Genomic DNA, 26,528 nt, shown 5'->3' on the forward strand with positions numbered 1-26,528 from the left:
AATGTGGCAACTCCTCCTCCATCCATATCTACTCTGCAGAAGTAGGAAGCTAGCTTAAAGCCTGAAATGTCTAACATATTTATACCATTGGTCACTTGATGTTCAGAGAGGCAGATTATGTCAATTTGGTTGGATGAATTCATTTCATCAATACAAATAAGTAGTTCATCAACTTTATTTCTGAGTCCCATAATGTTCTGGTGTAATAAAGATAACCGATACTGCATACTAAAGGGATTATAACTGCTTTGGTGAAGATGAACTGGCAGTTTCTGATTACTTTCTGTTAAACAATGTTTAAATGGAGGCTGTATGCTAAAATCTGATTCCTGTTCATCTGTTTTCTCAAACTGAGTGTGTCTGCCAATCTCTCTTAAAACTCGTTTTCTTTCCCCCTTCCCTATCCTAAAAAAGGCATCCCTCTGACACCTGTGACCACTGGTATTTTACCACTTGTGACAGTGTCCCCCCTTAAGTTTTCTGCAATCAACCCAGACAGTTTTCCCTTCTCTTTCCTATTGAGGTGAAGGCCATGCCTAGTGTAGTCCCACCTATCAATAGCATCCACAGGAATCAAACAAATATGGGACCCTATATCCGTCCTAAGCAGCCACTCCAACTCCAAGTTCACCCTCCTGACAGAAGAGTTCAAATGAGTCCGATCATGACGTCTCAACACAGACACAAATCCTACTCTTGTATGCTTCGTTGCTGATGCTATCTTCACCAGGTCACTCTCTATGGAATATTCAGAGTCTCCGTCAATGCTATCTCCCGGACCACCTACTATAACCACAGCATCCTCCTTTGTGAAATCCTTGCATATAGAACCCACATCCTCTGTTACCTGACCCAGATCTGCACTAGGATTCAAAAAGTTTGTGACCTGGTACTCTGGACCTAGATTTTCCTGCAGTAGTTGGCCAATACCTCTACCATGGGAGCTACCTAACAACAGAACTATCTTTCTCTTTACAAATTTCCCTACCTTTTTCAATTCCTTGAAAGCTTGTTGTTCTCTTTCTACAGCTTCAGCTACATGAGGCTCATCCAATTCTGACTGAGTCAACAGGTCAAATCTATTTTCAAGATTTATGGCAAAGCTGTCTGATGCTCTCCTTTGCCTGTTCCCCCTATTACCTGTTGCCACTTCCCACCTCTGTTCACCCTTCTCCCTCTTTAACCTGTCCAGATACTCCCTTGCCTTGTCTAAGTCAGCTTGAAAAGCTTAAATTTTCCCTTCCGGTTCCAGTATTTTCCTATCTCTACTGCAGATCCTACAATACCACTGGTGAGCCTCATTTATGTCCCCATTTCCCACCCCACTACATTTGCCCCAATGAAAGAAACTACAGTACCCATCACACCACACCCCAGAACTAACAATCCTATGGCATGTTGGACATGTTCAGACCACAAAATGGTGTTTGTTCTTTTGGACAGATGAGGTGTGATCAGAAAGTAATGGGAATTTTTTTCTTAAGGAATCTTTATGTGTTCATTAACTTTGCCCCCTTGAAAGTAATTCCCTTAAGATATAATACAGTTGCACCAGCACTTTCTCCAATCTTGAAAGCACTTCTGGAACTCATTTTTCATTATAGTATTCAGTTCCTTCAGCAATTCTGTTTTTACTTTATCAGTACTGGCAAAACAATGTTCTCTTCAGCCTCAGGAACAGAAAGAAGTCACAGGGGGCCATGTGTGACAACATAAAGATTTTTTTTTGTCAAAAAATTATGAATAAACACTGAGGTGTGGATGGGAGCATTATTGTGGAAACAAGTGGTTTTACCACAATTCTGGTCATTCAATTTGGATTACTTCATGCAATCCAGGTAGTATTCCTTATTGACTGTACAACCATAAGATAGCAATTCATATGCACTGTCCCATTGTGATTGAAGAAACCTGTGAGAAGAACCTTCATATGTGATCGAACTTGTCTACTTTTTTTCAGTCTTGGCTCTTCAGGTAGTTTCCATTGGCACAGCTTGACCTTGATTTCAACATAGTACCTGTATACCTATGTTTGCACCTCTTGTAACTTTCTTTAGAAATTATGGATCATTGTCGACTTCATTCAGCAATTCCTAAGTGATGTCATTTTTGTTCTAAATTCAACTATTGCAGAACGAACTTTGATGCTACACATTTCATGCCCAAAACATCCCAAAAACTTGATTGGCATGAGCCAAAGGATATTCCAGCATTATCAACAATTGATGGTGATTTGGCAATTCTACATAACCATTTTCTTTATTTCTTCCACACAGTCATCAGTAACTGATGTGCAAGGGCGTACAGGGCAGTCATGATGTTCAAGATCATTTTGATCCACTTTCAAACATTGATATGACTCATAAACTCTTCTATTACTCATAGTACATTTGACAAAAGCCATAGTCAACATTCAAGTAAAATTTAATGCAAATGCTTTAGTCCATCTTTTTCACAAGTAAAAATTTGCTGAGTACTCAAAAGCACATACAACCTTTTCGACTATTATCAATACACTAAATATTTGGAACAGTGGAAAATGCTAAAGTACATCAGGAACATGTGTGCCAATGACGTAAAAGAAAAATTTAAAATCAGATTATTAAGCCTGCGAAATTATGATCTCATAAAAGTATTTCATCGACAACCTTGGACCTTGTTGTGATCAGATAATCTTTGATGTTCCTACAATGAAAGAGTTGTCTTAAAAATTTCTGAAAATAACTCTGGGAGGGAAATTAGTACTATATCATAAGAATCTTGGTCTCTGCCACCTCTGCTAAATCTGTGTGTTAAGGTGAAACTGAAACATGAAAAAATTATCTACAGTAACATTTCCCTTTCTCAGCAACACTCAGCCACTTTGATGTATGATGTAGAAGACCAATAAAAACAACTGGTTACCATTTGGCCCCAGCCTATCTTTCTGATCAGAATTAATTTTTTTTACTGCTTTTACTAACTGCTGGCAGCATTCCAATTCATTTAATGCAAGTGCTGGGAGCATTCCACTGCATTTTCTCTGCATTTTCTGCAACATTTGAAACTCCATGTCCTTTTGACATGAACTCTACTTCCTAAGTTGGGGCTTACTGAGCACACGTGAACTCTTCAGGAGCATGAAACACAGATCAAGAAATCTGCACCTGGAATTATTTCACAATTGATGTGGCGTTACGTTTAATCCCACCAGGTGGCTACAAACCAAAGCCCATGATCAGACCAGGGAACAACAATATAAGTCAATATCTCTACATCTACCTCATAAGTGATGTGAACAGTCTTCACAGTTTCAGCCAGTAAGTGAAAGGAACTTAGTGAAGTTGCCTTCTAAGTAGAGGCAATGGCATGATAGTCTGTCATTTTGAAGACTAAGAGTGTTTGAAGTGTATGCGCAAGCTTCCCACTTCTCCTTATACGAGTCGACTTACTTGGTGTACACAGCCGATCTTCTTCACTGGATAGCCAGCTTCTGGAATCTCTATAAACTTCTTTTCCAAAGAATGATGCTAGTTACAGGAACCTTAAATACTCTCTCTCTACTTACAAAATAATTAGGTACTCGAAGAATACTTTTTAGAAACTATTGGTATATTTGAGCTTCATAAAGAACAAAATTCACACTCCGCACATAAACATCAGACTTCTTGAAGTCACATATATTGTCTCACATTAGAACTAGATTTAAGTAGCTAAGAGATAGTTTAACAACTATAACTCTATTACAAACAAATAATAAAATATGTCTTGCCTCCAGCAAGCCCAAGATAAAAGTTTTTTCACAATTCCGAATCTCAGTTGTTCTTTTGTCACTAACAATAGTCACAATTACAAACAGCACAGAATAACACAGAAGTTCCTTGGTTCTTCCATGTGCTTTCACTACGACTTCTATGGACTGATCAACAAGTACTTGTCAGTGTTGTTCAACTACCGTGTCTACCGTCTTCGTACAACAAACTTCAAACCTGCACACACAGACAGGTGATGTGCAGCAGATAGGGTTCCTTTCTCCTACTCACATCTAAAATATCATGTGTTCAAGATGGTGGAAGGCCAGGTGGTTCTAGAATTTATGCGGAAATTCTCAAAACACTATATATCCCCTCCCCAGATCGGACATGTGAAATTTTATACGTAATCATTATGTAAATGACATCACTCACAACAACATTTCATATCATAACAATATACTTTCTTACAGATGTTTCTACATACATCTTTCACTTCAACAACAATCTTTTCTTTTCTGTATACGAATCTTTAGCTTAGCATTCCTTTATTCTGTTCTTATTTCACCTTGATATCAAGACCTGAACATTTTTCCATGTTTTTAGTCATCTTTTATAATATTTGAGAATTGTGAGGATTCTTTCGTTATTTCTAGTCAGAAACTGCAGGTGTTCATGACACTTGAGTATTCTATTATTTCTATCCTTTGTACTACCTTTTCTTTAGTATGTACTAGCTTCATTATCTGTTGTAGTTTGGAGGAACTCTGGGCAAAATGAAAGTGTTCCTTTTGAAATTTGTGAACTTACATAAATGTAATAATGCTCGTTGTGCATAGAATTCAAACTTTCCAGAATAATCCCTACAAAATTTTATGACTTTTGTCGTGCTACTGTCCCTTTTCCCTAGGATCAGTACCTAAACTGTGCTTGTGGATTGACCTTATGAGAGAACTTCCTCTTTCTATTCTGGTAGGTACGCCCCTTTATAAAACATTCCTATTTTTTCAGATCACAGGTAGGTACGTCTGTCCCATAAACTTAGCCAATGCTGGATACGCCCCTCTTATCCTGTCTGAGTAGGCCTCATGGTTTCATTACCCCAGTATGTGTTCCTATGTATACTATAATTAAGTATTTTCTGGTAAAGTTACAAATCTACTCTACACTTCTCATATACTTCTTAATACTTCCTCTAATCCCTAGAGTCCTCCTCTACTTATCAACTTCTATACTTCCAGTAGATACCATGTCTATATACAGTATTCAGTAGATAATATGCTTACTTATGCTATTTGAGTCCCGCTATCCTACAATTTGTCACTTAATCAGAGTATTTATTATACTGACTTTTCTTAAATGAGTATCACAATCACACCCACTCTTGTTTGCATTCTTTTTCTTTGACCATGCCCCCTTCTTATGTATACTTGATGTAGAATAATCTTAGTTTTTGGTTTTTATATACTTATGTATATTTATGATAATTTTATGTTTTAAAAACAAAGATTCCATGACTTACCAAACGGGAAGGCGCTGGTAGATAGACACAATAGAAAAAACACAAACACACACAAAATTTCAAGCTTTCACAACCAACGGTTGCTTCGTCAGGAAAGAGGGAAGGAGAGGGAAAGACGAAAGGATGTGGGTTTTAAGGGAGAGGGTAAGGAGTCCTGTCTTTGGGGCTATCTTCTTTCTCTTCTTCAATCTTAGCAACAATTTATATTTATTTCCTTTCTTACTTCTCATTTGACGACCTATCTATTTTTTTCCCCTCTTTCCATATTCACATACTTCTATTGCAGAAGTCCTTCCTACTTTCCATGGTTTCTCATAAAATACATCTTATCTTTCAATAAGAAGGCCGAAGAATCAGACTACAAGAACACACATCCACATACATAAACAAAGAAATTTAAACACAAACAATAAAATTACAGATTACAAAACCTGTCACGATGTGACAACCACCAGGTGTTTTAGGAGAAAAGATATGTGTACACAGTTAAACATTCCACGTGGGAAAAATATATCTAAAAACAAAGATGATGTGACTTACCAAACGAAAGCGCTGGCACGTCGATAGACACACAAACAAACACAAACATACACATAAAATTCTAGCTTTCGCAACCAACGGTTGCTTCATCAGGAAAGAGGGAAGGAGACGGAAAGACGAAAGGATTTGGGTTTTAAGGGAGAGGGTAAGGAGTCATTCCAATCCTGGGAGTGGAAAGACTTACCTTAGGGGGAAAAAAGGATGGGTATACACTCGCACACACACACACTTATCCATCCACACATATACAGACACAAGCAGACATATACAGAGGCAAAGAATTTGGGCAGAGATGTCAGTCGAGGCAGAAGTGCAGAGGCAAAGATGTTGTTGAATGACAGGTGAGGTATGAGTGGCGGCAACTTGAAATTAGCAGAGATTGAGGCCTGGTGGATAACGGGAAGAGAGGTGAGGTATGAGTGGCAGCAACTTGAAATTAGCGGAGATTGAGGCCTGGTGGATAACGGGAAGAGAGGATATATTGAAGAGCAAGTTCCCATCTCCGGAGTTCGGATAGGTTGGTGTTAGTGGGAAGTATCCAGATAACCTGGACGGTGTAACACTCTGCCAAGATGTGCTGGCCGTGCACCAAGGCATGTTTAGCCATAGGGTGATCCTCATTACCAACAAACACTGTCTGCCTGTGTCCATTCATGCGAATGGACAGTTTGTTGCTGGTCATTAACACATAGAATACGTCACAGTGTAGGCAAGTCTGTTGGTAGATCACGTGGGTGCTTTCACACGTGGCTCTGCCTTTGATCGTGTACACCTTCCGCAGTGAGGCCCTGGACGTGCGGGATATTTGTGTATAAGGAAGTGGCATCAATGGTTACAAGGATGGTTTCCGGGGGTAACGGATTGGGTAAGGATTCCAGGCGTTTGAGAAAGTGGTTGGTGTCTTTGATGAAGGATGGGAGACTGCATGTAATGGGTTGAAGGTGTTGATCTACGTAGGCAGAGATACGTTCTGTGGGGGCTTGGTAACCAGCTACAATGGGGCGGCCGGGATGATTGGGCTTGTGAATTTTAGGAAGAAGGTAGAAGGTAGGGGTGCGGGGTGTCGGTGGGGTCAGGAGGTTGATGGAGTCAGGTGAAGGTTTTGTAGAGGGCCTAAGGTTCTGAGGATTCCTTGAAGCTCCACCTGGACATCAGGAATGGGATTACCTTGGCAAACTTTGTATGTGGTGTTGTCTGAAAGCTGACGCAGTCCCTCAGCCACATACTCCCGACGATCAAGTACCACGGTCGTGGAACCCTTGTCCGCCGGAAGGATGACGATGGACCGGTCAGCCTTCAGATCACGGATAGCCTAGGCTTCAGCAGTGGTGATATTGGGAGTAGGATTAAGGTTTTTTAAGAAGGATTGAGAGGCAAGGCTGGAAGTCAGAATTTCCTGGAAGGTTTGGAGAGGGTGATTTTGAGGAAGAGGAGGTGGGTCCCGCTGTGACGGAGGACGGACATCCAGGGCCTCGCTGTGATGGAGCACTTCCTTACACGCCGATCACCTGCCACCCTACCTAAAACCTACAAGGAATCCTCAGAACCTTAGGCCCCCTACAAAACCTTCACCTCACTCCATCAACCTCCTGACCCCACCGACACCCCGCAACCCTACCTTCTACCTTCTTCCTAAAATTCACAAACCCAATCATCCCGGATGCCCCATTGTAGCTGGTTACCAAGCCCCCACAGAACGTATCTCTGCCTACGTAGATCAACACCTTCAACCCATTACATGCAGCCTCCCATCCTTCATCAAAGACACCAACCACTTTCTCGACACCTGGAATCCTTACCCAATCTGTTACCCCCGAAAACCATCCTTGTAACCATTGATGCCACTTCCTTATACACAAATATCCTGCATGTCCAGGGCCTCACTGCGATGGAGCACTCCCTTTCACGTCGATCACCTGCCACTCTACCTAAAACCTCTTTCCTCATTACCTTAGCCAGCTTCATCCTGACCTACAACTTCTGCACTTTTGAAGGCCAGACATACCAACAATTAAAGGGAACAGCCATGGGTACCAGGATGGCCCCCTCGTACGCCAACCTATTCATGGGTCGCTTAGAGGAAGCCTTCTTAGTTACCCAGGCCTGCCAACCCAAAGTTTGGTACAGATTTATTGATCACATCTTCATGATCTGCACTCCCAGTGAAGAAGAACTCCAGAATTTCCTCTCCAACCTCAACTCCTTTGGTTCCATGAGATTCACCTGGTCCTACTCCAAATCCCATGCCACTTTCCTTGATGTTGACCTCCACCTGTCCAATGGCCAGCTTCACACGTCTGTCCACATCAAACCCACCAACAAGCAACAGTACCTCCATTATGACAGCTGCCACCCATTCCACATCAAACGGTCCCTTCCCTACAGCCTAGGTCTTCGTGGCAAACGAATCTGCTCCAGTCCGGAATCCCTGAACCATTACACCAACAACCTGACAACAGCTTTTGCATCCCGCAACTACCCTTCCGACCTGGTACAGAAGCAAATAACCAGAGCCACTTCCTCATCCTCTCAAACCCAGAACCTCCCACAGAAGAACCACAAAAGTTCCCCACTTGTGACAGGATACTTTCCGGGACTGGATCAGACTCTGAATGTGGCTCTCCAGCAGGGATACGACTTCCTCAAATCCTGCCCTGAAATGAGATCCATCCTTCATGAAATCCTCCCCACTCCACCAAGAGTGTCTTTCCGCCGTCCACCTAACCTTCATAACCTCTTAGTTCATCACTATGAAATCCCCAAACCACCTTCCCTACCCTCTGGCTCCTACCCTTGTAACTGCCCCCGTTGTAAAACCTGTCCTGTAACCCGGAAGGTGTACACGATCAAAGGCAGAGCCATGTGTGAAAGCACTCACGTGATCTACCAACTGACCTGCCTACACTGTGACGCATTCTATGTGGGAATGACCAGCAACAAACTGTCCATTCGCATGAATGGACACAGGCAGACAGTGTTTGTTGGTAATGAGGATGACCCTATGGCTAAACATGCCTTGGTGCACGGCCAGCAAATCTTGGCAAGTGTTACACTGTCTGGGTTATCTGGATACTTCCCACTAACACCAACCTATCCGAACTCCGGAGATGGGAACTTGCTCTTCAATATATCCTCTCTTCCTGTTATCCACCAGGCCTCAATCTCCGCTAATATCAAGTTGCCGCCACTCATACCTCACCTGTCATTCAACAACATCTTTGCCTCTGTACTTCCGCCTTGACTGACATCTCTGCCCAAACTCTTTGCCTCTGTATATGTCTGCTTGTGTCTGCATATGTGTGGATGGATATGTGTGTGCGAGTGTATACCCGTCCTTTTTTCCCCCTAAGGTAAATCTTTCCGCTCCCGGGATTGGAATGACTCCTTACCCTCTCCCTTAAAACCCAAATCCTTCCGTCTTTCCCTCTCCTTCCCTCTTTCCTGATGAAGCAACCGTTGGTTGCGAAAGCTAGAATTTTGTGTGTATGTTTGTGTTTGTTTGTGTGTCTATCAACGTGCCAGCGCTTTTGTTTGGTAAGTCACATCATCTTTGTTTTTAGATATATTTTTCCCACGTGGAATGTTTAACTGTTTACACATATCTTTTCTCCTGCAACACCTGGCGGTTGTCACATCATGACAGGTTTTGTGATCTGTAATTTTAATGTTTGTGTTTAAATTTCTTTGTTTATGTATGTGGATGTGTGTTCATGTAGTCTGATTCTTCGGCCTTCTTATTGAAAGATAAGATGTATGTTATGAGAAACCAAGGAAAGTAGTAAGAACTTCTGCAATAGTAGTATGTGAATATGGAAAGAGGAAAAAAAATAGATAGGTCTTCAAATGAGAAGTAAGAAAGGAAATAAATATAAATTGTTGCTAAGATTGAAGAAGAGGAAGAAGATAGCCTCAAAGACAGGAAAACCTTCCCACCCCCCTTCCCCAGGATCCCTACATCCCAAGTACGTGGGTGAGATGTCGGAGGAGGTTTGGTGTTAAATCATCTCTTACAGAACAGACATTACCACTTTCACCCTTTAGGTTCCCGAAGGAAATCTTAGCAAACCTATGGAAACGGCAAGTGATGAAGAATTAAGCACACTTGTTTGTGAGGGATGTTTGAAAGGTGTGATGTGTGCTTTGTATTAGTCATGATTTATGTGTTTTGTAAATCATGCTTTTATCCACAATACCCCACCCCTTTCAGAACTGATATAAACCCTCCCATCATCACATCTCACAAAAGGTATAAAATATTCTATACAAAATAGAAAATCTATATACTACAGTATATTAGTTGTTCAACTAGTCACACAATACTATATTTTCTACAAACATAATATACCATTCAGTTCACTTTATCTAAATATCACTTTTTATCTGTGATTCTCTAGGATTGTTTTTTAATTGACTGTCATATCTGGGTTTCTAAGATATAGGATTACAGGATAGTTTAAGATTTTAGGAATAGATGACAGAATAGTATAAGATTTTAAAGGAATTCGGTGCAGGAAAACTATTTTGGAAGAAACAATGAAAACAACTCGGGATCCGACGGTCGTCACTCCGCCGTTAACTAAGAATGTTAACATCCCTGGGGGATCTGATATTAACTTTTCTTGTGCACATTTCTCTTTAAACTTCTTTTGAAAGTATCCCCACAGTAAATCAGTCACCACTTCACTAACTAACACAACATTAGGTGACGTTACCCATTTTTCTACTCTGTCCTGGATACGCTTGACTTCTCTCCACAGGTCATCTATGCCCTTCCTGGTATCAGTAAGTACGGAAGAAGCCATAGGTGACATGTTCCCGGGTGTTATTCTCTCAGTAACTTTTCTTTCTATAATTCCTGGACTTGTTCTTCCAAACTACTTACATTTACAATATCAGAGTTTGATATTTCTCTTTAGAGCTTCTTTCTACATTATCCACTTGTGTTCTTACACTTGTAATTTGCGGCTGAATGACATGCATTAACTCGCTCTGCTTATCTACACTTTCTTTTAAAGTACTCAGTCCCTGCTTTACAGCATTAAATTTAATGTTACACACATTTTCAAAAGACCTTAATTTTTCATTGATTTCTGATTCTACATTATTTATCCGTCCTCAATTTCAAATTCTAACTTTTTTGATAACTCCTGGAAATTATCATTCTGTTTACTAGTAAAGTCAGTGAACATAAGGAATTGGTTAATTCTTTCTTTAAGTCTAATTTCAAATCCTCTACTTTGCTATTCAGGGTGTCAAATTCAGTCTTTAAAGCATCCATGCCTTCTTGTAGATTACCTAATTCTTTGCTCGGTGAGTCGACTTTGGCATTTAACAATCCTAAAGCTTCATTCCGAGCATTTAAACTAGAATGTGTCCGCCCCTGTTAGCTGAGTGGTGAGCGCGATGGAATGTCATATCTAATGGCCTGGATTTGATTCCTGGCAGGGTCAGAGATTTTCTCCACTCGGGGACTGGGTGTTGTGTTGTTCTTATCATCATCATTTCATCCCCATTCACTCGCAAGTTGCCGAAGTGGCGTCAACTCGAAAAACTTGCACCAGGCAAATGGTCTACCCGACGGGAGGCCAGGCCACAGGGCATTTCCATTTCCATTTCAACTAGAATGTACTAAGCTTAGTTCTTTACATAGAGTTGCATTTAGTTCCTTTCTTAGAGCAGCATTTTGAGTTTTGATTAGATTTACTAACTCAGACAAGTCAGGCCCTTCTTTAGTAGTTCTCATAGCCATGGCTGGTTCTTATGTCTCTTCAATTTGCTGAACGTGATCCACAATTTTACAAGCTTTAGTCCTTGTGAGCATTTAAAAATTAACTTTAAGTATAATAAGTACATTAATAAAGTTCATTAAATATCACTTCTTGATAAGGTACTAAAGTTCTGTTTTGTGATCACCCGGCATAGAATTCTCGCAGTATAGGTGAGCAGATGTGATGGCAGGTCAGCACTGGTGAACAGCAGCTGGTGGCGGCAGCATCAGATGTAGGCTGGTTTCCACGTCTGCGTCCCTGTGATGTGTGTGAGAGCTTTATACTCCCCACACCAGATCTTCTTAGTCGTATCATTCTAGGCGTATCTCGTCTTAGTCTAGTACATTGAGATCTTCTCTTCTGTTTTTCATGCTGTGACTTTTTTTTCACGCTGTGACTTTCTTACGTCTTCTCCCTTATTTGCCTTTACAAATTTTCTCCTTCGGATACTCCGGCATCAGTTTCTCTTAATGGTTCTCTTTTCTTGTTATGCTCAGTTGCTATGGGAACACTTGATAGCTTTTTCTCTCTCTTTTATCTCAAAATTTCTGTTTTCTTCAGTCCTTTCACACTAGTCACCACATTCTAGCGGCTTTGTGATGACTTTTTTAATAGGCCTTATCTTTTAAAACTGTTCTCTTTCGGCAATACCATCAGCATATTTGGACTCTATACGCAATAACCATTTCGCACTTTCAATATAAATATTCAACTTCTTGTAAGTCACTCGTATCTTTTCACATTAGAAACAGATTTAAGTACATTTAGCAAAGAGTTGGCTTAACAACCATAACTCTGTTACAAACTAATCATAAAATATGTCTTGCCTCCAGCAAGCCAAAGGAAGTGTTTATTCACAATTCCAAATCTCAATTGTTCTTTTGTCACTAACAATAGTAAAATTACAAACAGCACAGAATAACACAGAAGCTCCTTGGTTCTTCCATGTGCTTTCACTATGACTTCCGTGGATCACCCAACAAGTACTTGTCGGTGCTGTTCAACTGCCGCGTCAACCTTTTTCTCGTGACTGATTTCACTCCTGCACAGACATATGACATGCTCTAGATAGGGTTCCTTTCTCCCACTCACATCTAAAATATCGTGTGTTTGAGATGGTGGAAGGCCAAGTGGTTCAAAAATTTAAACAGAAATTCTCTAAACACTACAATAGGTTTCAGTATAAATTCAATTTGCAATCACTTACGTAAGATGTACTTTGCACCTGCTTCACATGTGAAAGTCTCCAAGTAAATATATTTAGTGCAACCCTTTTTTATCTGTATACTGTGTTCTTATGTGGCACTGAAGCTTCTGATAACTGGCAATCTCATCCTCGGTGTGTGACTGTACCTGATTAAAAAAATGTGCCTGTCCCAACTTATGCTAGTTCAAGTGACTTTCCTGCAACTGAGAACAGTCATATCTGTTGGTAAGGAATTTGGGGACAACTGCAGTTAAAACTCACAAGCACCTTCTGCTTTACTACTGAAACTGTGCAGTTTCCTCATTCAGGCTGACAGTTCAGCAGTGGCAGAAATCCTGTATAACAATGGAGACTGGGATGACTCACTTGTCATTCCAGGTACAATGCTGTGCTAATACAAATTCTGCATGTGATGGTAATTAATCTGTCCAATGTGCTAGGTGGTCATAGATGTCACTACAATCACAGTGTTAGAAATGCAGTACAGATTTTGGACTGAAAAATAGAAGAAAGAATGGGCAATACGGTGGTGAATTTTGACATTACTTTACTGATGATTTGAGTCTCTCTAATTCAGTCCAGGTATATAAGAGCAACTTGTAGAAACTTAATTAGTACTCTGTATAAATAATACAGTATGGCTCATTTGGAAGCTGTATGCTGAGATCAGAGCAGATCTCCACCTTTACTTCTTATGAGACCAGAACTGTTTTAGATTTAACAAATTTTATGAAGAACTGCTCTTCCAGTTTACATTTTCAGCCCTTGGTTTACAACATTTTAGATAGGCATCATGCTTTTAATGTAGTATAGACTGATTGTTCAGAGCAGTGTCTCCCTCAGCTCTTGAGTATTTTCTTGGGCCATATCTTCAAGATGTGTCTTTGTAATTAATACACTGTACAGAATGGAAAACTGTATGGAATCCAGAAGGCAGTGGAGTAGAAGAGGTGAGAGTGAGAGTGAAAGGTTTCTCATTTGCTATGATTCCCTTAGTGCTCTACAAGCTTTGTAACAAGTATTCATAGCAGAGAAAATTATACACACAATACAGAACAAACTGCTCCTTCAGCAACAGGTGAAGCATGTATCATTCTGCTGGGTAACAGGACATGTTGCAGTCTGGAGAAATGAACAAGTGGCCAAGAAGGCTGTCGTCTCATCATCTTGCTGTGGGGCCTGAGAGCTATGCAGCTGTGTTAAGTATAGTGACTGCCAGTGAAGGACAACAAACTATGGTTAATGAAACCAACAGTCTGACATCATATACCTCATATTGATCATTCTGATGCGATGAAATCACCATGACTTGCCTCTGAATAGGACGCTACCCATTAAGCCATGGCTTTATACTCCGACGGGCAAGGTCTCCAATCTCATTACCTGATTGCACTGGTATGGAGGTTGTTGTGGTCTTCAGTCAACAGACAGAGTTGATGCAGCTCTCCATGCTAGTATACCCTGTGCAAGTATCTTCACATCTGTACATGAATATTGCAACTTATACCCATTTGAACCAGCCTACTGCAGTGAAGCCTGAGTTTCCCCCTACAGCTTTTACCTCACACTGCCCTTTATTACCAAATTAACTCCTTAACGGTATTTTGCATTATGGGCCATCCCACAATGAACTATCTTTATCCTGTTACAAAAGTTAACTGAGTGCCCCCTGAGACAAGCGTCCTCATGTTAGACAAGAAAGCCAGACTCTAGTAACGTCAAATAGTCAGTTCACTGTGTATGTTATATTACATAACTGGAGGAATCCTTGTACTAATTCCTTCTACACACTATATGTATCACCCCTCCACAGCATCAAGACAAATGCGAGTGTGCCTAACTCCTGAGATGTGAACTGGCTTGCCAAAATTAACTAGTTACACCTGTCAACCTCATTGAAGTTCCTCCTCACATGGCAATTAGTAGGTAGAGACTCCTCTTTCATTGCGTAAAATCCTAAAAGTATTGATCCTCCACATGACCTTATAGCTGTATAAAATGTTCCCCATGATCAGTAACACAAGGTCTGGTCTGATTTGATCATCTCAGGCACTCATGCTTATTTGTAAGGCTTTTTGAAGATATTTGGTAAATAATTTTTTCCATTATATGGATAATTTTGGGTGCATATCCTTTATATCTGTACATGTGTGTTTCTGTTCTTATCAGTTCACTTACTTCTCAAGGGATGACTTCAAACCACCAACAAAAGAAGTAGAAGAGGAATTAGAAAGGAGAAAAGAATTCTCTGTTCTGTCTATTCTAAAAGGCTTGAATACTGAATCACCAGAATTTAAACAAAATCTAAGACTGAAGAAGCTTGTACAGAAATATTATGAACAGAAGAATAAAGTTGAAAGAAGGCAAGATGAGGTAATTCACATTAACATATATCTAAAGTGATGTTGATGGTAACACAGTAGTTATTCTTTCTGAGTTGGTCAACTCCATTTGTTGAGTGGTTACATCTTATACATTCTGACTACACTTTTGTTTGTATGGGGGACAGTATGTAAATACTGTTACTGCTTATTAAGTGAAAGATATTAAAAACCAAACATTTAAGTAAATAAACAGTATTTTTGAGATATATTGTACCTGTACTTGCAACCATATCTTGTGCTCATACCATTCGTTATCATTCATGTTACGAAAGGGTCTCATTTGGTAAGTCACTTGGCGTTGCTTCAGGAGCTGGAATTCAATGGCATAACAGATACCATTAATCAGTGGTTTCAAACATATTTTGTCATTTGAAAGAAAGTGATAGATATGCTTAACTCTGACACAGCAAAAACTTCTTCGAGTCCTAATTTGTTGTGGGCTCTCTGAAGACGTAGTATTGTGAAGTCTACCTTTTTGTCACTCACTTCCTTCTCTGCATTATAGATGCCGATCCTGTGTTATTTTCAGATGACTGCTTGTTCAGTTCATTTAGTTTGAGCAAGACTGCTCATGCAGAATTACTGGTGTAACGGAAGAGTCAGTATTTGTGAAGACTTCACTATTCAAGATTAAATCTAACTTTGGCACAGAAAGGGGTGAATTATACTGCCACTAAATTCTTTGGTCACTTACCAAATAGTATCAAAAGTCTGACAGATAACCAACAAGTATTTAAGAAGAAATTAAAAGAATTTCTGAATGACAACTCCTTCTACTCCATAGAGGAATTTTTAGATATAAATTAAGAAAAAAAAAATTATTAAAAAAGTAAAAATAAAAAATATAAAAAACACAAAAATAAAAAAAAGTTGTTATATTAACTTAAGTATGTTGCTAAATTAACTTAATTATGTCATGTATTGGAAAATTTGACTCGTTCCACATCATTACGAAATATCGTATTCATGATCCATGGAACTAGTATTAATCTAATCTAATATAATCTGTTGATTTTTTGTCTGATTGAAGATACCTAAAGTAGTTTATGTCCAGCTTTATTTTCCATGGCAAAGGAGTGAACGTCATCATGTTACAGACTTTGATAATTTGTTTTTGTTTCCAACTACCTCCAGTAATTTAGAAGTAAAAGTAAATGGTTTATTTGAAAACTAATGCAGCTAACACTAAGTGTTGACAGCTGGATGACTTGTCTGCCACAGCAGTAATTTTATTTACAGGCCATTGCATAGAGTTATGATTAAAATTCAGAGAACAACGTTAGGTAATTGAATGTCATCACTTTTACATAACTTAAAACAGTTTAAGCAGAGCACTCCAGAACAGTTCTCAGGAGGCTCAAATGTTATCTGTTTCATATTTAATTGGTGTTCAAAATGACATGTTGTGGCAATAATGAGAGCTATGAGCTACCATTCTGCCTGGTTCTCCCAACTGTAGAGCAAGTTTTGTGTGCACTACAGTCAGTTGTTGGTCACCCGAATGCAGTGCTAGTCCAGAATGAACGACATTTTCTCTGTGATCTTTTTCTGCGTTTCCCTTCACTACCCTTAAACATTAACTCTACACCAAAAAAATATGTTCTTGTCAGCTTAACACCTGATATGTCCTTCATCACAGGTCATTTGGGAAGTTCCCATTAGTGGCAGTCTTGTGCCAGCCTGACACCGGAATCAGACAGCCTTACATCTACCTCCTGTGCCACAAACCTTACTCATAAATCAGTCTGTCAGTTGGTGAAAATCTTTTCAAAACCACTACAGTACCTCCTGAGAGTAGCCTGTACATAAAGCAGAAAACCGTTGTGAGCTTACTATGCCATACTTCCTGCATCACAGGTAATTTAGCATGTCGGCAGTAGCTTGCACCAGCCTTCCAGTAGTAATAGCTTGCACTATCCTTGTGCTGCTGTCGGGTCACCTTACGCATTTCCAGGGAGCTCCGCCACGCACTGGTAGATGAAAGTTATATCATTTTCACACCAGCAGGGGGCTTTAATGCATCATCGTTTAGCCAGTTTCCACAAAATATTTATTATACTCACAAAACTATCACATGAATTGTTGTTGTTGTTGTTGTTGTTGTTGTTGTGGTCTTCAGTCCTGAGACTGGTTTGATGCAGCTCTCCATGCTACTCTATCCTGTGCAAGCTTCTTCATCTCCCAGTACTTACTGCAACCTACATTCTTCTGAATCTGCTTAGTGTTTTCATCTCTTGGTCTCCCTCTACGATTTTTACCCTCGACGCTGCCCTCCAGTGCTAAATTTGTGATCCCTTGATGCCTCAGAACATGTCCTACCAACCGGTCCCTTCTTCTAGTCAAGTTGTGCCACAAACTCCTCTTCTCCCCAATTCTGTTCAGTACCTCCTCATTAGTTATGTGATTTACCCATCTAATCTCATGAATTAGAGTATCTATTATTGAAAACTGTATCAAAATTCAAACAGTAGTTTCTGAGATTAGTCCAAACACATAGACAAAACCACAGTGGTGGACTTTAATTTATGTATGTATATGGATACAGAAGATAGATGGTGGTCAGAAGTTAACAGTAAAACATGCTAATTAGTTTCAGATCATAAATGAAAAACAGAGAAGTGGTGGAAAATTTGACACCTTCTTAAAGATATTGATATGGCCCGTTGTCTTATATTTTCCTTTAAAAAAAGAAGTATTGTAAAATTATACCAACTGTTGTTTCTTTAAAAAATTAAAAAGGGGGTGGGGTCTGCTGAGTTCAAAAATAAAACATTAAAAAATTGAAACAAAGATGATTGCAAATTGGGGGTAGAAGTCATAAAAACAAAGGCATTTTTCTTTGAAACAGTATCTTCTCATGTAATTTCAATAACAATGTTTGTCTTCAGGGTCCAAAAATATTTTGAGGGCGCCCACCTACATAGGGAGAAATGATCGTCATATTAAAATAAGAGAAATCAGACATAACATGGGAAGAGTTAATTGTTTGTTTTTCCAATGCACTGTTTGAGAGTGGAACAGTAGAGAAATAGCTTGAAGGTGGTACAGTGAACCCTCTGCCAACAAGTTAATTCTGTGTTGCAGAGTAATCATGTAGATGTAGATTACAAGCATTATTAAATAAGAAACAAGTAGAAGTAGTAACATTAAAGTGGCCAACTTCTCAGACAATAACTCAATATGATAATGGAGTGTCCTGTGTGGAAAACAAATAATGAAAATGATAGCTAAGCTTTTCGAGAATGTCCTTCCTCATAACAAAGACACAATATGTACATACACTTATGAGCCAAAACATTATGACCTCTGCCAACCATGAGGCTGTATGCTGCCTGGTGGTACTGAGGACATGTGACATGGTAAGAGAAGTATATGAGCTGAACAGAGATGAATGGGGAATCATTGTAGCAACAATAAGTGGCAGAAATGAAGAAATTCACTGACTCAAGTGACTTTGACAAACAGCAGATTGTTGTGGCCCAGTGCCTGGGAGCAAGCATCTCAGAAATGATGAACCAGGTTGGCTGTTCACTGGGTACCGTCATGAGCATTTATGGAAAGTGGTTGAAGAATGCTGTACAACAATGAGTAGGCAGCAAAAAGTTGGACATCCATACCTCATTACAGGACTCGGGGATCAGAGGCTTGCCCACTCTCTAAAGCGGGGTAGGCAGTGATCTGTGGCAGATCTGATGTCAGAGTACAGTGATGGCACAGACACAAGTGTTTTGGAGCGCTCCATTCGGCGCACAGTGTTCTGCAGCAGGAAACCTGTAAGTGTTCTCATGTTGACACAATAACATAGTCATTTATGATTACAGTGGGTGTGGGATCACTGAGACTGGACTGCAGATCAATGGGATCATGTCACCTGGTCAGATGAATTCCATTTATTGTTAAACCAGGTTGATGGCCTTGTCCAGATATGCTGTCATCCATGCCAATGGCTGATTGAAATATGCAGTACGCCATGTACACAGGCCAGTGGTAGCAGTGTTATGTCATGAGGGACATTCACCTGGGCTTCCATGGACCCTGCGGTAGTAACTGAAGACACCACAACAGCTGTGGACTATGTGAACATTATTAGGGACTGCCTGAACCCCTTATGCTTGATGTCTTCTCCAACAGTACTGACATCTTCCAGCAGGATAACTGTGCATGTCACAAGGCCAGAATTGTGTTGATGGTTTGAGGAACATGATAGTGAACTCATGTTGATTTCTTGGCCATCAAATTTGGTGTATCTGAATCTGATGAAACCCAAGAGGGATGCTATCAGACACCAGCTCCATGCCCACAATCCAACTGCCCATAAATTATGGGAAGTGTGTGGCCTGTGTGTAGGCGTCTGATGCCACAAACCTCTGAAAACCTATCAAGTACTTGTTGAATCCATGGCGTGCAGAATTACTGCTGAATTTCATTCCAGAGGCTGATCAACACACTTTTAAGTAGGTGGTCATAATGCTTTGGCTCACCAGTGTATGTGCACCCTCCTCCCTTCCACTCTCTCCCCTGTGTAGCTTTATTGTCCTGGGACAGTTATGTCATAATATGTATGTGTGTTTTTGCTATTGAGGTCTGTGGAAGGATATTATCTGAAGACTGAAGTGATTTCTGTCTTGTTTGGTTCAAACGGCTCTGAGCACTATGCAACTTAACTTCTAAGGTCATCAGTCACCTAGAACTTAGAACTAATTAAACCTAACTAACCTAAGGACATCACACACATCCATGCCCGAGGCAGGATTCGAACCTGCGACCGTAGCGGTCGCGCGGTTCCAGACTGTAGCGCCTTTAACCGCTTGGCCACCATGGCCGGCCAGTCTTGTTTATTAGATTAAAGTACATCTATTTTTATAGCATAGTCTCATAGTAAGTTGATCCTCAAGCATTTATGACATACCATAAAACAAAATTACATAGGGCAGAACCTCTCAGTGAGGAAACATGCTCCTCACCTGCTGACATACAATTTGTGCAGGATTTGTTGCTTGTATTGACTTTAAATGCTATTGTTTCTAGGTATTTCTTACAGGATAGGGTGTGATCAAATGTGACACCAAGGTGCTCAGGAAACTAACTACGGGGAAGTACTTAACTGTTGAAGTATAATTTGGGAGATTTTGTAGCTTGACCATTATTCGGATGAAAGCTCATTGTTTCCATTTTGCTTGTGCTGACAATCAGTCTCCAGCCAGTTTACAATTTTCCAAAAAGCTTAAGATCTTGGGAATGAGGACTGTCACCATTTTCCATTGACTTAATTTGGACAGCTATAGCCAAATGGTCGGCATAACGAAATTTACGTCATTTTGTTTCTGGGATGTCTGATATGCAGAGGTTGAAAAATGCAGGCACCAGTACAGATCCTTAAGGGAGGTTATTGTTTATTTTTCTGACTCTACTTACATTATATGGAAGGTTCTGCCACATAGCATGGTATTGGGGAAGTGTAAGAGTTTCTGGCATGGATGGTGTGGTATGATTTTTATAGCAGACCAACTCTCCATATGGCGCCATATACAGTGGTGAGATCTACAAAGACAGCTGTCATCATCAACCCTTGCTGGCGCACTACTTTGATGTGACTAGTTAGACTGAGTAGCTTCTGTTATGGTGAAAGGCAGCTCACTTCACTGGTAGGTGTTATTCCAGTATTGATTGTGTGCAATTTGAAATGAGCTCCTCCAACAACTTAGAGGTGTTGCTTAAGAGGGAAATCGACAGTCGCCTGACTCTAGCAAAGATATTATTTTATCTTTCTTGGAATTAGGTGGCACCTGACCATTCTGCATAATGTGAGGAGAACTGGCTCAGCTATTTTCTAGTCCTCTGGCCACTGTGCATTAGGAATTCAGGGAGAATAACATCACATTCTGGGTCCTTCCCTGTTTTAATTTTACTGACAGCAATATTTACTTCATCAGTTATTAAGGAGTGGAAAACATTATTTGGAGCTTAATGTAACTAACAGAACAGTTTCAGTTGGCACTTGAGGAATGTAGTATGTTTCCCATCTCTTGGAGGTCTTGATAAGGATACGATTTGTGAGGCAATCTGGTTGGGAAAGACATCTGGCATTTGTCACTCAGATGCACTGTCACCTCTGAGTTTCCTTAGGAGGTTCCATGCCTTCCTGCTTGATTTGGTGAAGTTTAATGCCTCAGTAGTTTCTCCCAATTTTCTTCTTTGGGTTGCATCATGGATTTATAGTAGCTTATCAGCAATTTCATCATTGTTATCACGGAAGAATCACGGATACATAACTTCCATCTCATCAGTCCATCCTATGATACAAACTTGTGACAGCCCCAGGGAGTATATAATTTTGCAACTACTGTTATTATCTTTATAAATCTGTGGTAGTTACATTACTTTGCAGGGATCAGCAGCAGAGTTTGGCCAGTGTTAAGCAAAAAATTTTCTAAATTTGCTTTTAGTAGGTTCCAACTGGGACTCAGAAAGGAACAGGTAAGAAAGAAGATTTCAGTTTTCAGAGGGATAGGGCAGTGTTGACTATGTGGCAAACTGTCCTTAACCTTCTTATGTATGGGGACAGGATCTGACTGCAATTACTGGTAGGAAAACTCAGATCAGGGTTTTTTCCTGTGTTGTGGGTGGTAGATTTGGAGGTATTTCTATCTTTTCCATCAAAGATCTGGTGCAGATAGTTTCCTTTCATCCAGTTTAATAACTTTTCCCTATGTTCATCAGTTATGTTTACCACTGTTAGTTGACCAATTTTTGTGAGCATTGAAAGAATGGTAGGGGATGCATTTTTGATATTGTCTCTCACATAGGTTGCAAGTCCATAATGTCAGTGGTACATAGTTCCAAATAGATCTTAGCCATTGATCAAGCCTCTGGACTTCTGTTGCTGTTCATCTTCAGTGTATGTTTCCTGAAGAATGGTATTAAAATTTTTGAAAGAACCTGACTCTTAGAACTACTAAGCTCTTCAACATTCAATTGGAAGATCTGTGTAATAATGCCCAACTCTCTTGTCAGTACAGTCTCATAACTCTAATGCTTCTTCTTCTTCATACTCATATAAATCAGTCCAAGTGTTTGAAAGGCAGGAAAATTCACAAGCAGTCAGGATCCCACAACTTCTGGATCTACATTTGTGGCTCAATGTGACTGTTCTTTAGCACCATCCATGAAACAGGTGTAGCTTAAAGAATGCTACGGAAATGAACAGTCATTATTCTACATGTTGCTGATGAAAGGTCATTGCAGTAGACAAGAAAAAGTAAGGGAATGGGGTGGGAAGTTGTGGGAAACCACATGTGATTAGTTTACAGTTAGATGATGTTTTATAGCTTAATACAGAACTCTTTCCTATTGACACCCTTATTCTCTGTCAGGGAGACATAATTTGTATCATTTACTTTTACATTGTTGTTGTTTTTGTTGTTGTTGTTTTTGTTGTTGTTGTTGCTGCCGCTGCTGCTGTTGTAATTATCAATCCAAAAGCTGATTTGATGCATCTCTACATGCTACTCTGTCCTGTGCAAGCCTCTTCATCTGCAAATAACCAAAGCAGTCTACATGCTTTTGAACCTGCATACTGTACTCATGTCTTGGTCTCCCACTACAATTTTTAGCCCCCAAACTTCTCTCTAATCGTAAATTAGTGATCCCTTGATGCCTCAGGATGTGTCCTATCAATCAGTCCTTTCTTTTAGTCTAGTTGGGCCATAAATTTCTTTTCTCCTCAATTCTGTTCAGTACCTCCTCATTATCTACATTATCCATCCAACTGATCTTTAGCATTCTTCTATAACATTGCTTTTCAAAAGCTTCTATTCTCTTCTTGTCTGAACTGTTTATCATCCACATTTCACTTCCATACAAGGCTGCACTCCAAACAGATACTTTCAGAAAAGACTTCTATATTCAATGTTAACAAATTTTCCTCTTCAGATTTCTTTTTTGCCACTTTACATTTTATATCCTCTCTACTTTGGCCATCATCCATTATTCTACTGCACAAATAGAAAAACTCATCTATTAATTTAGAGCTGTGTTTTGTAAACTAATTTCCTCAGCATTGCCTGATTTAATTTGACTACATTGTATTACTTATGTTTTGCTTTTGTTGATGTTCATCATATAACCTCTTTTCAAGGCACTGTCTAATCCAACTATTCTTCCAAGTCCTTTGCTGTCCCTGACAAAATTACAATGTCATTGACAAACCTAAATTTTTGTATTTCTTTTCCCAGAACTTTAATTCCAAATTTTTCTTTGGTTTTGATTTACTGCTCGCTCTTGTTCAGATTGAGTAACAAAAGGAGATACATAACAGCCTACTTCTCTCACTTCTCAAAAACTGCTTTCCTTTCATGCCCCCCATCTCTTATGACTGCTGTCTGGTTTCTGCTCAAATTGTATATAATCTTTCACTCCCTGTATTTTACCCCTGCTGTATTGTCAAAATCTAAGTTTACAAATACTACAAACATAGCTTTGCCTTTCCGTAACTTAGCTTCTAAGAGCAGTCATAGGGTCAGTATTGCCTCGCATGTTCCTACATTTCTCTGGAACCCAAACTGATCTTCCCTGAGAACACCTTTTACCAGTTTTTCCATTCATATGTAAAAAATTCATATTAGTATTTTGTAACAAAGACTTACAAGTGGCAATAAATAAGTAATGCAACAAATGTGTTTTCCTCAGCCAGTTTTGGCTAAAAAAATGTGGGATTTCTTGTGAGACATTTTGGAATATTCCTGCTACAGCACCTATAGTTTTCTGAAGTTTTTATGGGTGGCTGCACTATGCATAGCCTTCAAAATGGTGTCTGTAATGGAGGTGTGTTCCAAGCAAAGATTTATCATTGAGTTTGTTATAGCAGAAAAATAAAACTTCACAGATATTCACAGGCACTAGCAGAACATCTACAGAGATGTGGCGGTGCACAAAAACATGATGAGTTGTTGGGCGAGGTATCTGTCTCCATCGCTACAACATCGCACAAACCTGTCCAGTCTTCCATGTGCCAGCCAGCCCACAGACAGCTGTGACTCTTGGAATATTTAAATGTGCAGACATTCTCATTTGAGGTGATCAACAGAACACAATCAAACACCTCACTACACAACTGGATGCCTCTGTTGATAGCACTGTCACACTCATCCACCAGCTGGGATACTCAAAGGCACATGTTTGCTGGGTTTCTTACTGCCTAACAGAACACCATAAACAGCAACAAAGGACCATCTCTGCAGAACTGTTTACACATTACAAGGCTGACAGGGATAATTTTTTGTTGAACATTGTCACAGGTGAGGAAACATTGGTTCATCACTTCAAACTGGAAACAAAATGGTAATCCATGGATCACTTCTCCTCCAAACAAAACATTCAGAGCTGCATATTCAGTGGGTATTGTCATGACAATTGTCTTTTGAGACTCTGAAGGTTTTATTCTGTTTGATGTCCTCCCTCATGGTGGAATGGGCAACTCTGAAGTGTATTGTGCTACCTTCAGGAAATTGAAGAAACAACTTCAGCATGTACATTGCCACAAAAATTCAAATGAACTTCTCCTTCTCCATGACAATACAAGGCATCATAGAAGTATGCACACCCAAGAGGAGCTCACAAAACTTAGTTGGACTGCTCTTCCTCATCCATCCTACAACCTGGATCTTGCACCTTCCAGTTTCCATCTGTTTGGCCCAAAAAAGAATGCACTGCATAGGAAGCAGTACATGGATGATTGGGATGTTATTGATGCAGCAAGATGTTGGCTCTAATGTCAACGAGTGGGTACCATGTGGGCATTCAGGTCCTCCCAAACCTTCAGACTGAATGGAGATTATGTTGAAAAATAGGGCCTTATAGCCAAAAGAGTGGAGAATAATATGGTGTATTGGGATGCTGAATAAAACCAATCTGCTTTCAGAAAAAAAGTGTTGCATTACTAATTGAGTGTCCCTCATATGAAAATGCTAATTCAATAATATTCACACCAGTTAGCACCTGCTTTCTTTGTAATTAGAATTGCTACATTCTTACACATTTCTGATGTATTGCTGATGGAACAGCCAGCAATACAGTAGTGAAAAAGTATATGTTTGTGTCTACAGTTGTAATTTATTTATTTTGCCTACTGGCTACCTTTTTGGTACACAGTACCATCCACAGGCCATCTTCTGGCACACGGTCATCATGATTGTTTCCCGAGTAGGTGTGTCAAATACTCTCACATTCTTCCTGAAGTCAAGAGTGTATTTTGCCTGTCTCATACATGAAGCGCACCAAGTGGAATACTTTTATCATGGCTGGTTCTGCATAGGGTATCAGTAGGTATGAGAGAATGGCTTTTATTCTGGCGGCCTTGTTTCGAATTGTGTTTTTCAGTGCTCTGTTGAATTATTCTCGTAGTATTGTATATCTTATCTCATCTTCATCTACATCTTCTTCCCTTCCTATAACATTGCCTTCAAGTTAATTTTCCTTGTATAGCCCATCTATATACTCCTTCCACCTTTCAGCTTCCCTTTCTTTGCTTAGTACTGGTTTTTCACCTGAGTTCTTGATATTCATACAGCTGCTGTTCTTTTGTCCAAAGGTCTCTTTCATTTTGTGATAGACAGTATCTCTACATTTGTTCTCTAACCATTCCTGCTTAGCCATTTTGCACTTACTAACAAACTTGTATATTAATGTTGTATTCGCTTTGCCTTCATCATTTGTTGTATTTTTTTTATTTTCTCCTTTCAGTAATTAAATTCTATATCTTTTCTATTTTTCCAGTAGGTGTTGTCTTTTTACTTATTTGATCCTTTCCTGTCTTCACAATTTCACCTCTCAAAGCTACCTGTTTGTTTTCTATTGCAGTCCTTTCCTCTGTTGTAGTCAGTCATTGCCTAATTCTCCCTCTGAAACTTTCAGCAGCCTCTGGTTCTTTCAGCTTATCCAGGTCCTATCTTCTTTATTTCCTTCCTTTTTGCAATATCTTCAGATTTAATCTACAGTTCATAACCAAATATTTTGGTCAGAGTTGATGTCTGCCTCTGGAAATGCCTTACAGTTTTAAATCTGATTCCAAAATATCTGAGACAATGTATTATTTGTACTCAGTGATAACAAGTAGTTACTCACCATATAGAGGACACACTGAGTAGGAGGCAGGAACACTGAAAGTAGAGAGTTGGATATTATTTAACTACTAGCCTTTTTCCTGCAACTTCACCCACAAATTTGCTCAATACATATATTACACACACCTTCTTCTCCCATCTCTCTGTGTCCACCTCTTTCTCCATCTCTCTGTTCACCTCATCCTATCACCTCTATATGTCTATTTCCTCTTTCCCACTATCTCTATATATCTCCCTCCCCACTTCCTCTGACCAT

The 26,528-nt window shown here is 39.7% G+C and overlaps 1 protein-coding gene across 1 annotated transcript in view; it reads left to right on the top strand.

The window, feature by feature from the left end:
- LOC126092749 (cilia- and flagella-associated protein 44) overlaps nt 1-26,528 on the top strand; it is a 668,515-nt gene that overhangs the window by 331,837 nt on the left and 310,150 nt on the right. Inside the window, exon 16 of the mRNA XM_049908475.1 lies at nt 14,955-15,141. Within this exon, the coding sequence (XP_049764432.1) occupies nt 14,955-15,141 (187 nt within the window). The remainder of the gene's footprint in view (nt 1-14,954; nt 15,142-26,528) is intronic.

Source organism: Schistocerca cancellata, chromosome 7 (assembly GCF_023864275.1).
Source record: "Schistocerca cancellata isolate TAMUIC-IGC-003103 chromosome 7, iqSchCanc2.1, whole genome shotgun sequence".
NCBI lineage: Eukaryota > Metazoa > Arthropoda > Insecta > Orthoptera > Acrididae > Schistocerca > Schistocerca cancellata.